Source organism: Lissotriton vulgaris, chromosome 9 (genome assembly GCF_964263255.1).
Source record: "Lissotriton vulgaris chromosome 9, aLisVul1.2, whole genome shotgun sequence".
NCBI lineage: Eukaryota > Metazoa > Chordata > Amphibia > Caudata > Salamandridae > Lissotriton > Lissotriton vulgaris.
Window position 1 is genome coordinate 902,131,804 of NC_141697.1, and position 22,714 is coordinate 902,154,517.

General features: G+C 45.2%; 1 protein-coding gene across 1 annotated transcript in view; it reads left to right on the forward strand.

Moving 5' to 3' along the window:
* The window catches only part of ZNF541 (zinc finger protein 541), a 1,260,340-nt gene that overhangs the window by 242,084 nt on the left and 995,542 nt on the right, over positions 1 to 22,714 (forward strand). The window contains exon 5 of the mRNA XM_086938682.1: positions 4,011 to 4,173. Coding sequence (XP_086794808.1) covers positions 4,011 to 4,173 — 163 coding nt within the window. The remainder of the gene's footprint in view (positions 1 to 4,010; positions 4,174 to 22,714) is intronic.

Below are 22,714 nucleotides of genomic sequence, written 5' to 3' on the forward strand. Positions count from 1 at the left end.
ACTAAGGCTATACATAGGCCCATTGAAGGGGCCGCCATTTTGACCGCAGGCGGAAATAAAAAAAATAAAACTACGAGACAAGCGACATCTCGCTGGGATCTACCCATCTCGGTGTGCAATTCATTAGCTGATGGCTAAATCCTCTCTTCTAGTATACTAATAAACTCTACCTGTGACCATTTACACTTGCCGATCCCTCCCAAATGCTCACCGGCGGCATTCGCAAAAGGATGCCAGCCGACTGGATAAGTTTGCACCCCACGCTACGTAGCGCGCCCTCGATCTCCGGGCCTAAACCGTCGCTGACGGAAGAGGTCTGCGCGAAGTGGGCATCGGGAATCAAACAATTCTCGAGGGTGATCAACACTCCGGAATACATGCGATACCCGATTAATATCCCTTCCGAGCCGGAGCCTATTCCGGCATCTGTAGTGGGAGTCGCCGCCACAGTCGTAATTTTTACCGAACACCGACCTCTCGTTCTCCGACGGGAAACGAAGGACGGGACCGTCAGGGGGGGTTGCAGGGCTGCGGGGAAGAGCGGACACGTCCATCCTGGCAACAGAGACGTTAGTAATGCAGAAAATACAGCCCTGTAGTAATAAAAAAAAGGAAATGCCCACCTCCCCATGACGGAAAAAAGGGGCGGGGCTTAAAAAAAAGACAAAACACTCACGAATCTGCTCCCAGAATGATTGACACATCTCTCTTCCAATGGCTAGCCTCCATTTATGGAGCTAGCCAATGGAAGAGAGAGGCGGGTTAAAGCCCCAGTACTGGAAATCAAAAAATCTCGGCTGCGCGACACTGCTGCGCAGTGAACGCCAGTCGAGACCTAAAAATCAAGTATGAAGTTAGTGCAAACAACAGGGGGTTTGTCCAAGGTGTTTCACAACTCTAGCCACAAACCAGTGTGCCCAGTTGTAGAGATATACAGGGTTCAAGATAGAGCTGCTGCCCTTTATGGAGCTGAAATTTGGGAGTATGACTGCACCTATAGTGTAAAACAAACAGAAAATCTCTTTGTTAGGCAGTTGTTTGGTCTTACCAAAGGAACCCCACGCCTAGATCTGGGTGTTAGGCCAGTTTGCAGATGAAGCATCTCTGAGAACCCTTTTATTCTGGAGGCGCCTGTGGGTTACTCCAGAATTGCTTGAGTATAGGAAAGTACTCCGAGAGGTGCTGAATCTACCAGGGGCACGGAGACTACCGTGGTTTACTTAGGTCAGGAATACCCTTACACTAATGGGTCTGGGTAATCTTTGGGATAATCCTGAAATGCAATGCCCCACAGTTTCAAGGGAAGAGCTAAAGGGTCGATATTGGGAGACTAAACTGACCCAGCTCCAGGGGGACCACTCAATGGGGAAACTTACTGCGGCATTTATGGAAATCAAAGACCAGTACACACTAGAGCTGGCGCTTAATGATATCAAGCCAACTGCCGCAAGAAAGCTTTACTTACAGTTCAGGCACAGGGTGCTGCCTGTGTGCCTTCACGAATAAATGGGCAGGCCAACAAATGTTGGGTTGCCCGGCATGCATCTGTCCAGAAGAATCTGAAAGCCATGTGTTCTTTGTCTGTACTGGCTATAAAAAAGCATATATTGTCACTTTTTTAACTGCTGACATTTTAGATGGTTTTTATTCTTAGCCTAATAGTATTTTAATTATGTATCATATTTAAGGCATGCAATGCTAGGTTAGAAGACTATTAAGAATTAGGGCTGGTGTTCAACGGTCTACTACATTGTTTTTTCTATCCATATTTAAGGTTGACAAATCTTCTATTATACTCTTGCAGAGGCACTTAATGTAACCAGTCATGCTGCTAATAATTGTTTTAATGACCAATACAAATACTGTATATAATCATATGCATTATCAAGTGTTAGTTGATATGAGTGTTAGATCAAGACCAGATAAACCACCTTGCTGCTACAAATTGAACCTTAGTACTGTATATACCCGTTTGGGTGCACGAGGAACCTGCTCTGGAGAGCTGCTGATAAGCAAAATGACATGTTACTCTAGTCTTCCAATTGACGCTAGAGCTGTGTGACTGGTTACCAATGGGGAAGGAGAGGGAATTCCTCTCTGCAATGCATATGCTAGGGATTCGCACTGCAGGTGATTTATTTCAAGGCGGGGTGGTCAAGCAATGGGACCTGCTACAATCAGATGCACTGAATGCACCCATGCTTTGCTAAATTTCATTATTTTCGGGCAAGGCACGCACTCCGTGCATTATTAGGGGAGGATATGAGTGAACCACAGGAATACACAAAATTATCTTATTTATTATGTGCTAAATCCCCGCTTCACATGATATCAATATTGTTCACTCCATCTAACGTAGTCCCTGGCCCGTTTAGCATTAGGGCGTTACAGGTGTGGTGCATAGAGTTACTGATGGACATTACAGATGAACAATGGATATATTGCTGCACAAGCACGAAATCCATATCACAAAATGGCAGGCATCGCTTAACAAACTTTAAATGTCTGCAAAGAGTTTATTACACCCCAGCACCCTTGTATAGGAATGGTCTCAGAGATGATGATAGATGCCCCAGGTGCAGGGCAACAACTGACACTTTTCTAGGTCCGTCTTGCAGAATTTCCTTTTCCAACCATCCATCAACTCTCCTCCTGGGTAGGATATTGTTGTGAAATCTGTTCTACATGTGAGGAGTATGCGGGTAGAAGTATCCATCATAAAAAAATGGTTTTCCTCACTGATGTGCCCACCTTCCCAATTGATGGATGTGCTATAGGGAAATTTAATAAAATCCCATTTTGCATTTTTGTGGAACTACAAATTAATCATCAATGTAAATCTGCCATCTCGCCTTGTAGGCCAGGAAAAGAAATGGAGGGTAACTGATGTTGATGTGTTGAGGCGGGAGCTTTATGGCCTCGATGATGCCCCCTGATTTTACTTCCAGTGCTGACTGAGTCCAGCTGCCTCTACCAGTAACGTTGTTTTGAAGTTTTCCAGATCCAGTCTGACGCTTGGGAATTGTTCTGCAGTTGAGGAATCTGCATGTTGATAGAGTATCCAATAAAAGGATCGTTATGGCAGACACGTAATTTTTTTCTTTTAGACCAAAGTAATAACAACAAATTAAATGAAGGAACTAAAAGTATGTTACTTGAAATAAACTTATAAAATCTTATTGGGTGGTGATTTGTTTTCAAAAGATCCAGGTTTTGGATTTAAAGTATAGAAGTCTTGGTTTGTATTCCATTTGCACACATGGCGTTTGAGGCCTCATTTTATACAACTACACTAATTCCTTGGTGAGTAGCTCAATACAGTAACAAAGTTACTGCAGTCACTGTTTAACCATATTTCTTTATTACTCTTGCTGTAAACTGCATTTGTGCACATTGAGGATCATGACACAACAGCATACTGATTGTACCACTGCCCAGGACTGACCTACTTTGCATATAACAATAGCAGTACTTTAGCCTTCATTGCTCCTAATCCAACTCAACCTCTTCCCATTGCTTTTATCTCGCCCTCCACCTTGAGAAATAGGGTGGCTTTGGTCCAAAGGATTCTTTGATCTTTGAGATATTAGGTATCATGGTTAAGCTGGAGAAAAAGTCCCCTCCTTTAATGGGTATGGCACCTCTGAAGATGTATGTTTTGCTCTGTGAATACTTTTATGTTAGGAGTTATAAGTCAACCTTATAAAGTAAGTACTGAAATGAGGAAGAGCTATGGAGATTATTAATAAATAATTGAGATATGTGAGTGTTGTGTGGTATGTTTAAGTAGACAGCAGGCTACTTACAGGGAGTATGAGCAGTATACTACAGATTCTAAAAAAGAAACCATTTAGCAGGTTTGTCTGTACAACTGTCGTTCTTCTCACTTAGCCAAGCATATTACACATTTTTGCTTAGAATCAAGTGATTTAATGCAGTATTTTCGAAACCATAATTATTACAGTCTTGCTGTAGATTCTCAATGTAAATCCTCCCTCTGTTTTTTATAGCAGTATGGCCAATGGAGGAACAACAGACTGGGAGGAATGCCAGAGCAACAGTTACATTTGCAAGAATTGCAGCCAACTGTTCTGCACTGAGAAAGGACTAAATAGCCACATATGTTTCTACAATAAGCAGTGGCAGTCACCATCTAAAGGCCTAGATCAGCAGGTAAAGAGGAAGCTATGTCATAGTGGTTCTTTTTGCTAAATGTGGGTGGAGAGAAATAGCTGGGGTGGGAAGTGCATTAACATGTATGCAGCATCATAACTTAACCATGAGCAATGCAGTCTTTCATTCAAAGTTGTTCTGCCATTAGCTTGTTTTTCTCTCGTTCTTGATATATGGTCGGTCCCTAATGCCACTTTTCTACCCCAGGCGACTGCAGTGTGTAGACTTCTGATTTTCTCATGTCTATTCTGGTTCCCTTACTTTGCTACAGTTAAGCTAAAAGTGCTGATGCTATCTCTGAAATGCAAATCATAACTTCGCATGCAAGTCAAATACAACATACAGCACAGAAAGACAGCTAGTTTATTGGGGAACATTGAGTTGATGAGACATCCCTTTTTCTTGGTCTCCTGAGATAACAGGGCCTATATTGCTCCCAGACCCTTGCTGTAAAACGTAGTGCTCTGAACAATGGAATTAGATGGTAGTCATACATTTTGGCCTGTCACCTATTCAGAAAAGTGGGCAAATCCTATTGCTCAGTGATTTACTGTAGAATTCTACCGTCCAAAAGGTCCAGATGTGCATCTCTCTAAGGGCCAGATGTACGACCATGGCAATTTGCGAGTCACAAATTGCCATGTACAACAGTGTCTGAGATACTTTTGGCGATTCCCAATGGGGTCGCAAATTGCATTCCTCATCAATATTCATGAGGCACTCGCCATTTGCGACCCCATTGGTAATGGCTGGCCGTCCTAGGGATGCTGGCCTGCTGGGCTCAGCAGATCTCCATGTCTGGGACTGCTTTTGAATAAAGCAGTTTAAAAAAAATGCATTTAGAAAAAGAAAAATGTAACTTTTCAATGTCATTTTTTAGGGGCAGGCAGTGGTCCCTGGGACCACTGCTTGCCCGTAAAAAATATTTTTAGAGCCAGTCACAAAGGGGAAGGGTTCCCCTGGGTACCCCTTCCCATTTGCGAGCTGTCGCAAAACAGTCATACATGGCATTTGGGTTCGCTATTAGGAAGGGAACACCCCTTCCTAATAGCGAGTCGCAAAACACTATTTTGCAAGTCTCAAATTTTTGTGACTTGCAAATTAGGGTTTGTGCATGGCCCACATGATTTTTGCATGCACAAACGGGTCGAAAACCCGTTTGCGCATGCAAAATAGTCATATATCTGGCCCTAAATTCAATGTTTGGCTTTCCTATTGCTTCATAACACGTTTATTATTATTATACAACCATTGATCAACTAAAGAAACTAGTGATATGTTACACCCTTTCAGTGCTAAAAAAGTATTGCTATGGTGGTATCCAGTGATCGTTTTGTCAATCAAACACTTTAATTTTGCTACAGATAGTTGTTGGGGTGTCACGTGTTAGGACTTAGTTCACTACAGTTGCTTGTAGGTTGAGGTCAAGTCAAGTCAAGTCAAAAGCACTTTATTCGATTAAATTAAAATCATAAAAGTATACTATACAAATACATATAAATACATAAAAACATCATATAGAGCTGTTAATTACTGTACATTTAAAATTCATTGGCAAATACATATGCATTGACCTAGCACACAGGAATTACACAGTTGTCAGTAATAATTTATATTTCATTAAAAGGATATATGTAAAATGAACCAGAGCCTGGAAATGAGTTTGTACTATCAGGTATAGGGCAAACATTTACATTGACCCCAACTAAACTCGTCTGGAGTCTCTTCCGTCTAGCACGGATTGATGCAATCAAAAAATTGGCTACACAGAACATCACCCGATGATTTTCCATTAATTGAAGAAACAACAGTGCTGGTTTCAACTGTAAGAACCCCATTTCCCTCAGGAGAGGCTTAATATATTTTACCCTGCCTTCCAAAAAGAAGGGACAGAAAAATATAAATTGTATCAAATCCTGATCAGAGAAATTATCACATTCACATGGTACGTTTTCCATTGGGGTACACCATTTCTCATAAGTACCCAACAGAAAGTGTGCCTGATTAAATCTAAATTTGGTTAGCAACCAGCGATGATATGGACGTGTAACAATAGTCAAATAGGGTTGCACTGACATTGAATTAATCAGCATAAAATGTGACCTTACTGTAGGTTTAGAGATTTCAATCGACTCTCTTTCCATTTCTCGGGTCCTAATAAAATTAAGTTTTACCCAGTTGATGTCGTCTTTATTCAAATTTTCCGGATTTAAATATAGTTCTGGTCGGCCCAGAAGTACTGTGGTTGTTTTAATATATGCCAACCATTTATTATCAGCCACTCTGTCCCGCCCCAAACAATCATTAATAATTTTATGATTCAATGTAAGTTTGGGGTTAAGCCAAGTTCTAATCCAAAGTAAAAGCGGTGCCATGTTTAACATGTCCGCAATATAACCCATACCCAACTCTGCATGGACCGCAAAAGATGAAGTGGATTGGGGAAGACCCAAGAGGGATCGCAAAAATGTATTTTCCTCTCTCTGTATCAAAGATAGATCTTTATAGCCCCAAATTGCTGCCCCATACCTGGCTATGGCCATAGTTTTGGCTCTATAAATCGCCAAAATTGCCTCAGGAGGTTTCCCACCCAATCTTTTTGCAAAGCCAAGTATAGCAGCCGATGACCTTTTCACTGCCACTCTTTTATTGGCAACTTGGGGGGCCCAGCTGCCCAGATCATCAAACACTACACCAAGGTATGTGAAGATTTTTACTTTTGATATTACTGAGCCATTACACAAGAGGGTCTTGGTGTTATTTCTGCCTTTCCCAACAAACATCACATGCGATTTCTCTACATTTATTACAAGGTCCAAGTTTCGCATAAAATCCTCAAAGGAGTTTAAAAGACGTTGTAAACCTATGGGAGTCCTCGATAGCAGCACTGTATCGTCAGCATATAATAATACTGGCAATTTGGTACCCCCCATGCACGGGACATCTACAGACGCTGCCGTCAGATTTGCACTCAGTGAATTAATATATAAAGAAAATAACATTGGGGCCAAAATACAGCCCTGGCGTACCCCCCTCCCAGACTTAAAATCAGCCGTACACTTCCCTTCTTGTGACATGCGTATGGCCGCTGTCAGGTCCCTATGCAATTCAGCCAGGAAATACACCAAAGCCTGGTCTAGACCCATATCCAAAAGCATGGTCCACAGCTTTGACCTATTAACTAGGTCAAAAGCTGTGAACAAGTCCATAAACGCCAAATAGATTGACCCCCCTGAGGCCACAGTGTATTTACTGACTATTAGATGTAAGTTGAGGCACTGATCCTCAGTGCCTCTGCCAGATCTAAAACCATACTGTGCGTCACACAAGATGTCATTGTTGGTTGCCCATGTTGAGATTTTAGCTAAAATAACCTTCCCTAGTATTTTAAAGGACGAATCCAACAATGATATCGGCCTATAACATCTTGCGTCCCCCCTCTGGCCCTTCTTAAAAATTGGGACTATAATAGACCGTGACCAGGTTGTAGGTAATCTGCTTTTATCAATGCTGGCTATATTGAAGATATTTGTGAGGACAATTGACCATATGGAGGGGTTGGATTTATACATGTCTGCAGGGACCCCATCTGGGCCCGGGGCCTTATGAGCAGTTGTGTCCTCGATAGCCTTTAGGACTTCTTTAATAGTGAATCTCAAAGGTGGGCCCAATTGTTCACTTGCTATTGGTACAAATGGATCTATCGGGAGGTTACTCCCATATATCTTTTCAAAGTGGTTCAGCCATTCTTTTTCAGGTATGTTCAATTCCAGCAGGGAATTTTCTTTATCACTGAACAAAGGTGTATTTACAATTTCCCAAAATTTGGCACTATCCCTCAGGGTGGCCCTATCATAAAGTGAGTCCCAAGCATTTTCCTTAATCTCCTTCTTACGTGTCTCTACAATAGACTTATAGTTTTTCCTTAATCTAGCCACTACTTGTATGTCCCGGGGTGACTTTTTTAATGCTGCCAATAAATCTCTATGGGCCTTAGAGCATTTTGCATCGAACCACCCATGCAGTTTTTGCTCCTTGTATTTCGTCTTAGATGTTAAATTCGAAGTTACTTGTTTACAAATAATTTCGAATGAAGTAATAATGTCACCTCCAAACCTAAGAGGGTCCAAACAGGTGTTAATTTCATCTCCCACCTTCTCAGTAAGTTCAAAGAAAAAATCCTCTGGGATAATTTTACTCCACTTGACCCGCTTCCCCTGGTCTTGCACAACTAATTCCATATTGGGCACAGTCTTTGTATTTGCAGCAAGTATTACTAGATTTTTATTACTCAATTCCATAACTACTAGGTTATGGTCACTAAAAGTAGTTTGTACAGCATTATAAAAAATTTCATTTTGTAGCAAGCCTGGTGACACAAATATGAAGTCTATAATAGAATTTGAATCCCTTGCACTGTATGTGGCTACCCGATCATTAGGGTCGATAAACTCTGGCTCAGATAAATCGACATCTGACAGTAATTCTTCTAGGGCAGCCCCCTTTATAGAGTGTTCAGAATGAGAGTAGGGAAGACAATCCATATCTGTGTACCCCCTATATTGACAATTTAGCTGGCACAAATGTATATTAAAATCCCCAAGCAAAATTAAATGAACAAAAGTGGTTTGACTCTCCTTATAGGTAGTTAAAAATTTCGCTAATGCGTTAATATTTTCATTACAATGCGTACCATTTGGGGCATTATAAAAGTTAACATAAAGGATTTTGACATTGTTAGGTAAGGTTATTTCACAGGCTAAAAGGTTATGAGATGTGGTGCTTACAATTTGCACGACTCCCCTGTGTTTAACGGAGATTAGAAACATGAGCCCACCTCGATTTCTCCCTGAACTGGAACCTTGGGCAGCTTTAAAATAAGAAGAATACCCATCCAGCCAGAAGTTACATTCTTTATCCCAAGTCTCCTGGAGCGCCACCACCTCATAGCCCCTTAATTGTTCCAACCATATAACGTCATCTCTCTTGGAACGGAGACCTGCAATATTCCAGCTCGCGATTTTAACAGTCTCCCCACCTTCCCTATCACTGATGGTAATGGATTGAGTCTGGTCTGTATCAGTAACATTACCTGACAGTCAGTCATTTTCATCTAAATGAGACAAGGCAGTAAATCTGTTTGTTAGTGGTAAGGTAGCCCGGTTTGTAGGTCTAATAGGGTCAGTGTGACTAGGGGTAAAATTAGGTGTTTGCAATGCCCAAGATGACAGCCCAGTATCCCCTCTGCTGGCCCCTTGCTGCTTTTCCTTGCCTAGGGGTAATTTGGGAATAGGTGGCGGTGGCGGTGGGTAAAAATAACCAAGTGGTACAGCTCGAATCCTTCCAACCTTCACATCCGTCGCATCCCAAAATAGACAGGCAGCCTCATGGGGACTGTTAAAATTAACAATGATGCAATCTCCGGGAAGGTTTTTTGCCGTATACCCCAACCAGTCAACTCGTCTCCCCATATTAATATGGGTGGATATATCCCTTGGCCCTGAGCAATTTTCATCACACCACGCTTTTATATTTGCTATTAGGGAACACTGGGACTCCACCTCCCCTGGATTCAGGTGTGGAATATTTACTAAGACAGCAACAAAGGGGGTTGCCTCAGGTGGTAAATTAGAACGGGGCTTCCCCCGCGGCCTTCTTTCCACCTGTAACTGTTCATTTTTATGTACGCTGGTGTTCCCAGCTACATTGTTGACCTTATCCCCAACTTGGGTCAACACCAAGGGGTTGGTGGGCCCAGCCAAGTTGATGGTGGGTTTTGAACATGCTGGCACAGGGGGAAATGGGGGGAGAATTGGGACAATTGGAGCAAGTGGAGTAACACTCCCTATCCCCTCCATTGGTGTTTCATGTTGGACAGTGGGAGCAGGTATAGCCGTAGAAGTCACGGTTGGACATTCAAGTACTTTAGGGCATAACAACATATTTAACCTATCACATTTCCCCACTATTTCTGAGACACAATCTTTTAAAGTCTCCACAATATCATTAGCAATCTGAACAAGGGTACTTTCAATTTTATCTGTAAACATTTTTTCCACCATATCCCTTATGCCTTTTTCAAATCTCTTAGACACATAACGGGATGTAGCAACATGCTGTGTGGAGTTCCTTTTTGTTCTCTTTAGACGCCTTTTGGTACGCTTAATGACTGGGGTTACTGGATCTTGTGCGCGACTTTGAAAATCCTCTGTGCCCAATATATTAGGTTCATCAGGAATTATTGCAGTACATAGGGGTTGTGATGTCAGATCTTTAGCAGTAATGATCTGAACAGAGGGCTCTAAAGGTATAGCTTGTCTCCCAGTCAGTGGGGGCACCAGGTTATCCAATAGAGGTGTGTCTAGCCCCAGTTCACGTTCAGTTGCTGCAATCTCCTGGTTCAGTTTCCCCACAGCGGAGGTTAGATAGGACATAATGCTAGCAGAAGTCGGAGCATTCCGTGGGACCTTAGATTTACCTGCACCACCGGTAATAGATGTTTGGAGTTTGCGCTTACCCATGTTGAGGTTAAAGGCTTTAGGGGGGTGACCGTCCCGTCCCTCTTCGTCCCTAGACGGCTCGCCCTCTGCCCGGGCTCCGCCCGGCGTCGCCCACGCGCGTCCCGCGAGGCGGGAGGGACTTCCGGTGTTTATGCACCTCCGTGCGTCGTGTTGGGCGTGTCACCGCCGAGGATGCTGGGGGCTGTAGTTCCCTGCCGCGTGGTGGTCGAGCGGCGGGCGTGCAGCCCAGGAACCAGCCCAGCGTCTCCCCCAGTGAGCAGGCAAGTATGCTAGCAAGTATGCAGCCCCCAAATCGCCTTCGAGATGTAGGTTGAGGTAAACTTGCCTTTGGAGCAGCTTAATAAGGTGAGGTGCAGGCTGACTGCCCGAATTACAAATATACACCAGTGGAAAGAAGTATCTGCTTTGGAAACTCCAAAGCGTTCAACACGCCGCGGCCAGACTCGTGCTTAAACTTCCCAGAAGGTCCTCTGCCGCATCAGCCCTTAACGTCCTTCATTGGCTACCACTCCACAAAAGAATTTTGTTCAAACTTCTACTGACTGTATTCAAAGCTACTAGGAAAACAGGCCCCCTCTACTTTTCCAAGCGTTTCACTTACTACAATCCCACACGCTGTTTAAGATCTTCAGGAACCAATCTTGTTACAATTCCAAGATTCAAGCTAAAAACTAAGGGGGGGAAAAACCTTTTCCTTCCTAGCTGCCAGAGCCTGGAACAGCCTCCCTGTTAATCTCAGGCTAGTTGGAACTGAACTCCATTTCAGGAAACTTCTGAAAACCTGGGTGTTCCAGCAATCTGACACCTCAGTCCTAGCAGCTATATGATCCAACTTATCACCTCGTTTCCATCTTCTGCACGCCCAGCGCCAAGATGCTCCTCCCGGAGCGATAGCCGCGCTCTACAAATTTCCATAAATATCAAATATCAAATATCAAAGCAGCAGGGGTAATGCAGCCATGTGGAATTCAAACCATGGACATAGAGGAGGAAAAGTACCTCAAGCAGCCCACTTATGAAATCAGCAGTTCACCCCAGTGCTTTCTTTTTCACATATGGCAACAGCAATAGCCAAGATTTTGGAGATATGGGGGCTTGGTGCGTTGTCTCGCCAAAAGCCACAATATGTACTCAGACCACACTGCAAACTGCCAAAGGCCATGTACAGTAGGCTCAGTGGACAAGAGATTACGACATATAATGAAGGACAAATAGCAAGGCAATAGCATATGTCCTGTTGACTTTCAGCTGAATTTGCACTCCTGTTTCACAGGGTACGATAATATTGCACAGACAACACAATTCTTCAGAAATAAGGATTTCATCAAATAGGAGGCCCAATTGGAATCTAATTTCCTTATTTCCATCTTGGTATCATTAAAGCAAGACAGTGCATTTGGGTAATGACAACCCAAACCACTATGCAGAGATTTACCATTGCTCTTTGTTGAATGACCACGCTCTTCATGAAAACTAAGCAAAGTATGAATGTTCTGATTGCAATCAGTGGCAATTGTTAGCTGTTCCTTGCTGTCAGCAGCTTAAAATGTCTCTAACTTCTAGAAAGAACAGGCTCAACTCACAAAGCCATTTAAGAGTATGCAGAGTAGTACTCCTGTAAGTACTCAAATTGGCAATTAACAAACATGTGGGTGCAAATCTGTGCACTGTGACCTGCTGTCTCCTCTGTGGGTAATATTTTGTTTCAAGGAGCAAGTTGTCGGTACTTATAAACCGAGCTACTGATAAGTACATGTGAGAGCAGCAGCAGCAAATTCCTTGTTTAAAGGGTTAGGCCTGTTGTATACATTTATTAAATGGCCAATTTCTTTGTTTTTAGTCACCATCTTTACACCCAGAAGGTCCTGGGATGGAATAGAGAGGGGGTAACTTCAATTTCCATTGTAATTTTTATCCAAATCACAAGACCCCCAGACGCTCTTCCTCTTACAGACCGAATAGCTTAGCGGCAAGGTTTTATATCCAAGCCTATGGGGAGTATCTAAGGCCCATGTCTCCTGTAGCAGCATTACATCGTACTCATCGGTGTATCTGCACCAGACAATGTCCCGGAGGTTCCTCGACAGGCCCGCTATATTCCATGACATAAATTTGACTTCCGGAATTCTCAATGATATTGCCAGTTGTGGGACCACTTGGCTAACTTGAGCAACTGTGTCCTCTACTCTAGTGAGTGTACCGCCTATTCCTCCTTTTTGGACTTTACAACCACTGTCCATTGCTATCTTAATACTACTATTATTGGCTGTTAATAATAAATCGTCACCTGAGCCCGTAGCACCCCTTCCCGATGTATTTAATGTTTGCTTGGTAGTAGATGTCTGGGTTACCTCGCCCCGCATTACATCCTTATTGGTTTCCTCCAGAGGGGATATAATTAAACTAGGTTTAAGTAGTCAATCACCTCCTCTAGATTAACAAAGCCATCAAATCTGTTCTCTAACGAGACTGGAAGAGACTGCTGTCTTGGATTGCCATCATACATTGGTTTATAGAATTCCCCCAGGGGAAGTGCTCTAATAAGCGTATTTGCACCATGGGGTTCTTCCATGCAGTGTAAGACCTTCCTGGCTTGTTGGGGGCGCCTAAAATTGATTACCACACAGTCTCCTCTGATATCTTTTTAGGAGTGCCCCAGCCACCCAACCCTACGGACCATCAAGATGACATGGATATCTCCCGGGTGGAACTTCTTGAATTTTACCAGCCAGTCGACTACCTTGTTACGGCGGTTTTGCCAGGGTTCTTGTTGGTCTCTTTTTAAGGAGGGCACCCCTGTTAAAACTATTACATAGGGTGAGGATGCCAGTGGCAGTTGTAGAACGTCAGTATTTGGCATCAAGTCAGTTCCTTTTGGGCTATAGAACTTAGTCTTGCCCAGTGTTTTACACGGGCTTCCCTGTGATGTAAATCTACCTGCGTATCCCATGTTATCATGTGCCATGTTATGTGTATGGTCCTTGTTTCCCTCAATCAGGTTTACTGCCTTTTGGGGTTGTTTTTTAGCTATCGCTGGGCCCTCGGCTTCCCTCCCTATTGGGTTATGATGTAATAAAGGATTACTCCCTTCCGAGTAGGATGTTCGTTCCGCATTCCCTAGTTTCTTATACATATGTTCTATTCTTGCCGTGAAATGTGTTAAACTTGCTACCAGATCTTTTTCGAGGCCCTCCACTTCCTCCTTTAACATAGCTTCTAGGGAGTCCTTCAATGTTGTCCCTAATTTCCCTAGTCGTCTCTCCAGCCCGATATCATAAATGGTACTAACATTTTCTGTTTGTGTACTTATAGACTTTGTTAGGACCATTTGCCAGCCCCTTGCGTGATTAACTCCAACCTTTGGCCTGGCCCCCCCAATTTCCTTGCTATTACTTTTATTCTTAGCTATGGGAATTACCATGTTTTTCTTAGTGCACTGATCTTGCCCTTTTTGAGCTGCAGCTAATCTATGTGAGCGAAGTCTTGCTACTAATGTAGGGCTAGTTTTAGATGTGTCTTCCTCGGAGGAGGTAACCACAGACATTCTTGGGGTGATAGGCAAGCGTGATGTAATTGGGGAAACCACTATTAGGCTTGAGGGTGGTATGCACGTATCCAGATGAAGAGATGGTGAAGCTAGGGACTGACCTCTAGGGTCATTTTCTGTCATATCAGTAGTGGATGTATCCGCTTCTTGTCCACTACCAGGCCCCTGATCGTTACCCGGCTTGTTTATAAGAGCTGTGGGATAGAGATTTACTGCGGGCGATTTGGCGTTGCTAATTTTGCCTAGCGAGGACCTTTTCTGTACCTCCGCTATACCTAGCGATAGTCTCTTCTCCGTCAGGGCTATCTCATGTTATAATACAGATTCAGCTCTAATTAAAAAAGTGTCCATTGATCCAACGACTACCTCCCCCGCTCTATGTACATTCTTACGATTTGCTGCCATAAGGCCTAACAAGAGTAGAGAGCATTGAACGCAAATATCCACTAACCAATGTCTCGGATATCAGGGGTGTGGCCCAGCCTCTTCTGGCCTCCGATGGCCACAGATGGTCCCGCCCTTGTCCCGGGCTTAGCCCGGGCGCTCCCGCGACGTGGATAGGGACGTGCGTATTTGTGCGCCTCCTGGCGCGGAATTCAAGTTTGCGGCTTCCGGCCGCAAGGAGAGATGGAATCTGTAGTTCCCTGGTTCCCTGGTATGACAGAGCTCTACCCCACTCGGCGGCCGCACCGTAGGTGGAAAGGTGCGGCGGCGGGGGTTGAGCGGGAACACCAGTGCAGAGAAGCCGGTCCAGCAGGAAAGGGGAGCTCAGTTATCCCGGCCAGCAACAGGTAGGGGACTTCAAGGCTGCCCAAGTCCGTTTGCAGAAGAATCAAGCTCTGCCGAGAGGGACGCGGGTATTTGTGCACCTCCTGGCGGGAAATTCAAGTGTTCGGCTTCTGGCCGCAAGAAGAGATGGAACCTGTAGTTCCCTGGTTCCCTGGTATGACTGAGAGCTCGCCCCCACTCGGCGGCCGCACCGTAGGTGGAAAGGTGCGGCGGCGGGGGGTGAGCGGGAACACCAGCGTGGAGAAGCGGGTCCAGCAGGAAAGGGGAGCTCAGTTATCCCGGCCAGCAACAGGTAGGGGACTTCAAGGCTGCCCAAGTACGTTTGCAGAAGAATCACCTTAATCTTCAAACACAGCATCACCCTCCACTTGCTACTCACTGAGAAATATGCCTAACATACTTAAATAGACACTAACAAGCCTTACAAAAATTGAATGGGCGTACCACTCTCTCCGGATCCGAACTTGCTGGAGCGGAAAAAGAAAGAACTGACGTCAGCGTGCGAGGGCGGCATCTAAGTAGTTGCTGCAACGTCATCCTGGCGATCACTACACCTACGACGGACGCGGAGCCGCACAACGTCACCTTCTGACGCGCAGGGGTACTGCTGACGAAAATGTTCCAGATCCAGTCTGACGCCGGGGGGTAATTCTAAGGTAAGGAATCTATCACTAACTAATGTCTCTTACAGATATATAGTTATCGAAGGTATGTAACTTGTGCGATAAGGTGCATAAATACAATTTCAGCTGTAGCCATCAGGAATTGTCGGATAATAGAGCTGCAAATTGCGCAACTACGAGTCACATAAGTGAACATATGTGATATGTGTTTGTGGGGAGTACAGTGTAACTTAACATTGAAAATATGAAGATAGGTATGGAATGATGTTAGAGGTTAGCAAGATAAATTGTTTGTGTGCATCGACTTCTAATATTTGCGAGGTGGTAGAAGTGAAGTGTTTTGGAACCTTCATGTACTGTTTGTTAAAAGTTACAATGCAATGACACTTTCACTTTCTAGCTCTTACTGTCAGGAGTACCTGATATTTTTTCAAGTTAATTTCACTTTCCATCATCACCAAAAACTGAATGTGTGAAGGTAAATCTGAAATGACGTAAAGTCACTAAGGACAGACTCCATTTTTAACAGGCAGCGACTCCATTTTTTTCTGTTTTTGCCTGATCATAGGCATGGCAGCCTTTTACTCAGCTGTCGTCTGTCCTTATCCTTCCAAGAACCTGTGAAAGTGTCAAGTCAGTCAGACAATGATTTTGATAAGACACTTGATGCGCATACAGTGACATTGATAAGACACCTGATGCAACATCAGTCTGGGAGAAGTGTCCTTGATAGCACTATTTCAAAGCCATATACTAATAACATAAACAATGTAGTCTGAATTGGCGTGTTTTTGCCCTATTTGTTTATAAGAATGCGTCTAAGACTAACATTTCGATGCACACAGTTTATTTCAGACATTCCTAAGGGTGTGTCAGAAATTACCATATCAGAAAAGCCACAGTATAAAAGACCTGTCAAGCGACCTCTTAGTAGAGAGGTCCTGTACTGGAGAATATTGTGCAAGGTACTGCCAAAAGATCTGGATAGAGACTGGCAGACTGCAGTGATTCCGCAGCATCCTTTTCCGCAATGAAAGCTGATACAAAGACATCCGTAGTGATCATGGTTACCTCCTACAAGGACTAAGGAAGCACCTGTTCCCAAAGGTTTACCAAGCTTAACTTTTTAATTGATATTCCCGATCTGTGGGTTTACCATGTTCTTTGAATCCTACATATCTTGAATTCATTTGGTTTAAATGACGGCTCATATTACAATTGTAATAAATTACCAGGAGGCATTTGCTCAACATCTCAAGAATAGAGATGTCCCTAATGCATGGGGGTCAGTTACATTTGTAATAGCTGCTCACGCAGCTTATTTCTTTGAGACGTTTTACTCATGGGTAGAGTTCGAGGCTGTAGGCGCTGCCTCAGGGCAGTTTCAGGCTTACAAAATAGCAACACCAGCTGTACACAATAGGGCATACCAGGATCTGAAAATATCTTTCACCTACCAAGAACATCAAAAGTGGTTTGATGGTGGGTTACCATAGCCACACACACAGGAATGTCCGATTGAGACCCCCCAATAATGAAGGAGATACGTGGCCAGTACTAGCTGGATACATACTCTTTCCATGTCCCAAGACTCTTTCACGATCTGATGTGGTAGAGATCTTGAATTATACAGTCTCCTTATACAGGAAACATATACAGTTTGTAATACGTACATAAACTCTAGACCATCTCTAGCTGGACCTGCAGTTCAAGAACAGGTTGCTGTAAAATCAGCCAGTCAATAAACGATAAACAATATCATGAGAAAGATATCCACGAAAAGTGACAGGATTACCATCTGGATTGCTCGCAAGACCAACCAATTAGAAGCGGTTTACCCTTGTTTGAGAACCCAAGACATACATGGCATACTGACTATGTGTCTTGTTCTTGAAATGGTACCACACAAAGTGGTGTGTGACACCTGGGGAAGCATATTTGCTTTCATCTGTATTAACACGCATGGCATGCATTCATTAGCATTTCTCCCTGAAGGATTTAAAACAAGCACAAAACAAGCATGGGGTGGCACCAGATCTAGATTTAAGAATTAAGTTAATGGGGAACTTCTTTGAGGTTTCCTCAACCATCCTAAGTAACATTAAGGGAGAAGTTTCAGTTGTACCTGTACGTCAGAGACTTCAAGCAGTTCCAATTCAAGATCGTGAACAGAAACGGGGAACATCCTTTACAACGCGGTAATGACACCGGAAGTGCCATTACAACGCAGGTTTCACAACGCAAGTCGTTACCACGACTTGCGCTGGAGGGCGCTCTAGGCTAAGGAATAGTAGATTTACTATTCCAGCACCTTCCCTACTGTACATAGGCTGATGTTGGAATAGTAAATCTTACTATTCCTAAGTCCAGCACCCTATAGTGCAAGTCGTAATGACTTGCGTTGTAAAACCTGCGTTGTGATGGTCTGCGGTGTTTTATACCCCGTTGTACCGTCATACATCCACAGACACTACAGAAAATGATTTAAGAAGTCTACAACTCTGTTGTAGTAAAACTGGTTCTATATATACTACACCAAAGGGAGGTATAGTGTGTATAGAGTCCAGGAGACCCCAGAGGTAGGCAGAGGTTAAAATTAGATAGAACCTTACTCTCTATTTGTGGTAGAGTATCAGAGGACAGTGTTAAGCATTTGGGGCCAGATGTAGGTAAATCCGATTTACCGACTTTTAAATACCGAGTCATACCGAATCGGTATTTAAAAGTTGGTAAATTGGAAGGAGGCAGATGTAGGTAAAAAATTACTGAATCTGTAAGAGTCGGTATTTACCGATTCTGTAAATACTGAATCTGTATTTCCCATTGATTCCTATGGGCCTTAGGGCCCGATGTAGGTAAATGGGTTTTTCCGATTTCAAAATACCGAGGCGGGCCGAATCGGTATTCAGAAATCGGAAAACGAGATGTAGGAAAAAAACACCGAAAAAATACCGAATCGGTCGGCATCGGTATTGTGAATCGATACGTACCGAATCGGCACGGACCGAATCGGAAATTACCGAATCGGCTACCACTGAATCGTAAATTACCGATTCGGCAAAATCCGAGTCGGCAATTACCGATTCGGAGGTCGGAATACACCCGCATGGCCAAAAAGCCCATAGGAATGCATTGAACGATCCGAATCGGTAAAAACCGATTCGGATGTTACCGATTCGGATTTTACCGATTCGGTAAAATCCGATTCGGTAAAATCCGAATCGGCAAAATCCGATACAGCCAATGAGGTGGATCCACCCTCCCCCACCCAAGCAGGGAGTGGCAACCCAGGCAGGTGCAGCTCATTAAGAACATTCTAGAGAGCCAGCCTGAGCTGAACACTCACAGTGAGCAGCAGTGGGAGCAGGAGGCAGAGAACTGTGGAGAGCAAGATGGCAAACACCAGTGAGAGCCAGAAGGCTGGCCAGAAGAGAAAGCCAAAGTTCAGTAGCATGGAGCTGCAGGTGTTGGTGGAGGAGGTGGTGAGGGTGCACAGGCAGCTCTTCGGGAGGCTGTCCCTCACTGTGCCGGACAGCACGAAGAGGAGGCTCTGGAGTGAGATAGCAGAAAAGGTCAACGCAGTAGGTGTCACCCCCAGGTCCCTTGATGACCTTACAAAACGCTTCTATGACATTCGCAGCCTGACCAAACGAAAGATGGCTGAGATCCAGAGGCAAGCTGGACTGACAGGTGGGGGCAGGAACCCGGCGCCACCCCTCACTGAGCTGGAGGAACTGGTGTCCAGCACCATCGAGAGGGAGTGTGTGACAGGAATCGGGACCCTGGATAGCTCAGCCAGAGCTACAGCTACAGGTAAGAAGCATGCGCATCATGACACACCCTACCAGACACCTCCCCTTTAGACACAATGCACAGGCAAACCCCAGCCCAGTACTGTAACCAACATACAAGAGAAAAGCATCATGGTATATGTAGTCAGCAGAAGTTTGCAAAATATGGCAGTGCAGAACCACAAGATAGAAAAGAGTGGAACACATTCAAAGGAGATGCAAGGACATGTGCAATGCTTTAATTGTAGTGACTGTAATACATCGGCACTCAATTTACAAATGCTTCTTTATACCTAGGGGCACCATCAGGCGGAGGACCACAAGCTACAGAGGCACCAGCACCAGCACCAACTACCAGTGCGGTGGCAGGGCCTAGCACGAGTCAGGCTGCCGAGGAGGAGGAGGAGGACAACAGCATTGACCAGGGTAATGAGGGAGACCTGGTAATCGACTATGCATTCCTACACTCCCCACAAATGCCAGGCACACCCCTCTTGCTGTTCTCCCCTGAGAACTCTCCGACAAGGGCCCACCCTGCACCTACACCACCTCCTGCCACGAGTATGGCTGTGGCGCCAGTCAACCCTATCCAGGGAGCAGTGGGTCAGGCCCCGGCCACCACCACACCCACACCAGTGGCACCCCAGCCCACACAGCAGGGCGGCAGCAGCAGTACCCGGAGGCGTGCCATTTCAAGCACTGCAGCGCCGGCACCAGAGGGCAGTGTCTTCCAGGGCCTTGAAGGCAGCATGGTAAAAATCCAACGACAGCAGGCAAAGTCCATCATGGCCTGCCAGCGCCAGCTCCGCCAGCACAACCTGCAGATGGGCGAGATGGTGAAAGGTTTCAAGGCATTTGTAGACACTAACAAGGAGGTTGCTGCAGGTCTTGGCAGGCTGACCACAGCCATAACACAGTTATGCGGAAGACTTGAGGAGCACGAGAACTCGCGCAGGCAGGATGCCCGCGTGCAAAACCGCTCCATTAGCCGCCTTGCTGCTGCAACCGCGCAACTGTGTCAGCGTGGTGCCAATATGGAGGCAAGTCTGACGCAAAACACTGCCGAGGTCACCAGGGGAATGGCCCGCATCACTACAGCCATGGAGGCAATGATAATCTCTAACACTGCCGCCAATCCAGCCCTGGACCTGGGGGATGCTGGGGACAGCAGCAGCCGCAGCAGCCCGGCCAGCGCTGCATCAGAGCCGCGCAGGAGCACCAGGCGCTCCGCAGAAGCCGCAGGACATGCGGAAGGGGGTGAGGCACACCCCAGTGGGGCTGCCAAGCGCTCCAAGAAGTAGGCTTGCCAGGGCGGGTGAGGCAACCCGGACCTTGGACATTTGTTAGTTTTACTTTTACATATTATTTTGTTGCACATCAGTGCAGTAACGGTGTTGCAACATTATTAAAATTTGCTTTTCCCCACAACCATTTACCTGTCTGTGCATCTGTACTCACTCAGAAATAGTTTTCTGTAATCTCCCCACGTCTGTATCTGCCATCACTTGGCGTAGACACCCCAGCAGGCTGTGTTAGTGGCACAGCATCGTCGTCGTCATGGTCCTCGTAGTCAGACAACTCCACCTCAGTGCCCTTCTTCACCGCAAGGTTGTGCAACATTGCACAGACAGCTATGATCTTGCAGCAGGTGATGGGGGTATACTGCCTTGCACCTCCACTCTTGTGCAGGCATCTGAATCTACTTTTCCAGATGCCAAAGGTCCGTTCAACTACATTCCTTGTGCTTTTGTGGGCCCGGTTATACCTCCTTTGGCTGGGTGTGGAGGGGTTGAGGTAGGGGGTGAGTATGAAAGAGCGGAGGGCATATGCACTGTCACCTGGAAGGTAAAGGGGTAACATTACTCACATGCATACATGTATCACACTTAGCTACTTTGTGTTATGGGGGTCTGATGATGTGTCTCACCTAGGAGGTATCCTTCACCAAAGTCGCCAGCCATCAGCCATGCATAGATGCCGCTCTGTTGAAAAATGTAGGAGTCGTGGGTACTCCCTGGGAATTTTGCTAATTTTGCATTGCAGATCACCTGCACGTTGATGGTGTGCGTAGACTTCCGATTGCGGTATATGTATTCTGTGTCAGCTGGGGGGCAAATCGGAATGTGCGTGCCATCTATGCAGCCAATGATTTGGGGAAATTGTGCCATCTGGTAGAAGTCAGCTTTAGTTTGTAGCAGTTCTGCGTGGGTTGCAGGGAAAGAGATGTATTGGTCCATCCTGTGTATCATGGCGTCAAGGAATGTGTGGAAGAACCTTGACAGGCTGCTCTGGGTCACCCCTCCTACCGCCGCAACTCCACTTTGATAGCTGCCAGACGCAAGCAGGTGTAAGCTGCATAGCACCTGGACGTGTGCTGGGATGGCGTGTGCCCTTGGGGTGGGGTGGTCCAACAGTGGTTTGAGGTCCCTGATGAGCTCCAGAATGGTGTCTGAGTCCAGCCTGTACCTCTGTAGGATCTCTGCCTCTGTGAGCATGAACAGGGTGATCCTCTGTCTCTAGACCTGTTCCTCTCTTTGCCATTCCCTCTGTCCTTCCTGCTGTAGCCGTAGCCGCCTCGCAATGACATAAAAAGCTGCCATCCTGCAAGTTGCCATGCATTTTGGGTCTGTTTTTATGTGTTGGAGTTGGTTACCACCTGATTGTAATCCATGGTAAATACCGAGTGGATAATACCGATTTTGAGCCGAAATCGGTGTTTCTGTGCTTCCCTACATCTCCCCATCTGTCCGAATCGGGGACTTTCCCGATCGGTGATTCTACCGATTCGGTAGGTTATCCGATTCGGCTTATGTCCGATTCGGTGTCACTACCGAATCGGTACATGGACCGATTCGGATATTTTCCGATTCGGTGTCACTACCGAATCGGTACATGGACCGAATCGGATATTTTCCGATTCGGTGTCACTACCGAATCGGTACATGGACCGAATTGGATATTTTCCGATTCGGTGTCACTACCGAATCGGTACATGGACCGAATCGGTATTTTAATCCGATTCGGTGTGTTACCGATTCGTTACATTTCCGATTTTCGGTATGTACGTATCGGATTATTTTCGATTCGGTACTCATTCCGAATCGGTTTTTGGACCGATTTGGACTTTTTTCTTTGCCCTACATCTCGATGGCAGTATACCGATCGGTAAGGGCCCAAAATCGGTATTTTCGGCCGTTACCGATCGGTAACGGCCTACCTACATCGGGCCCTTAAAGCCCATAGGAATCAATGTGAAATACAGATTCGGTA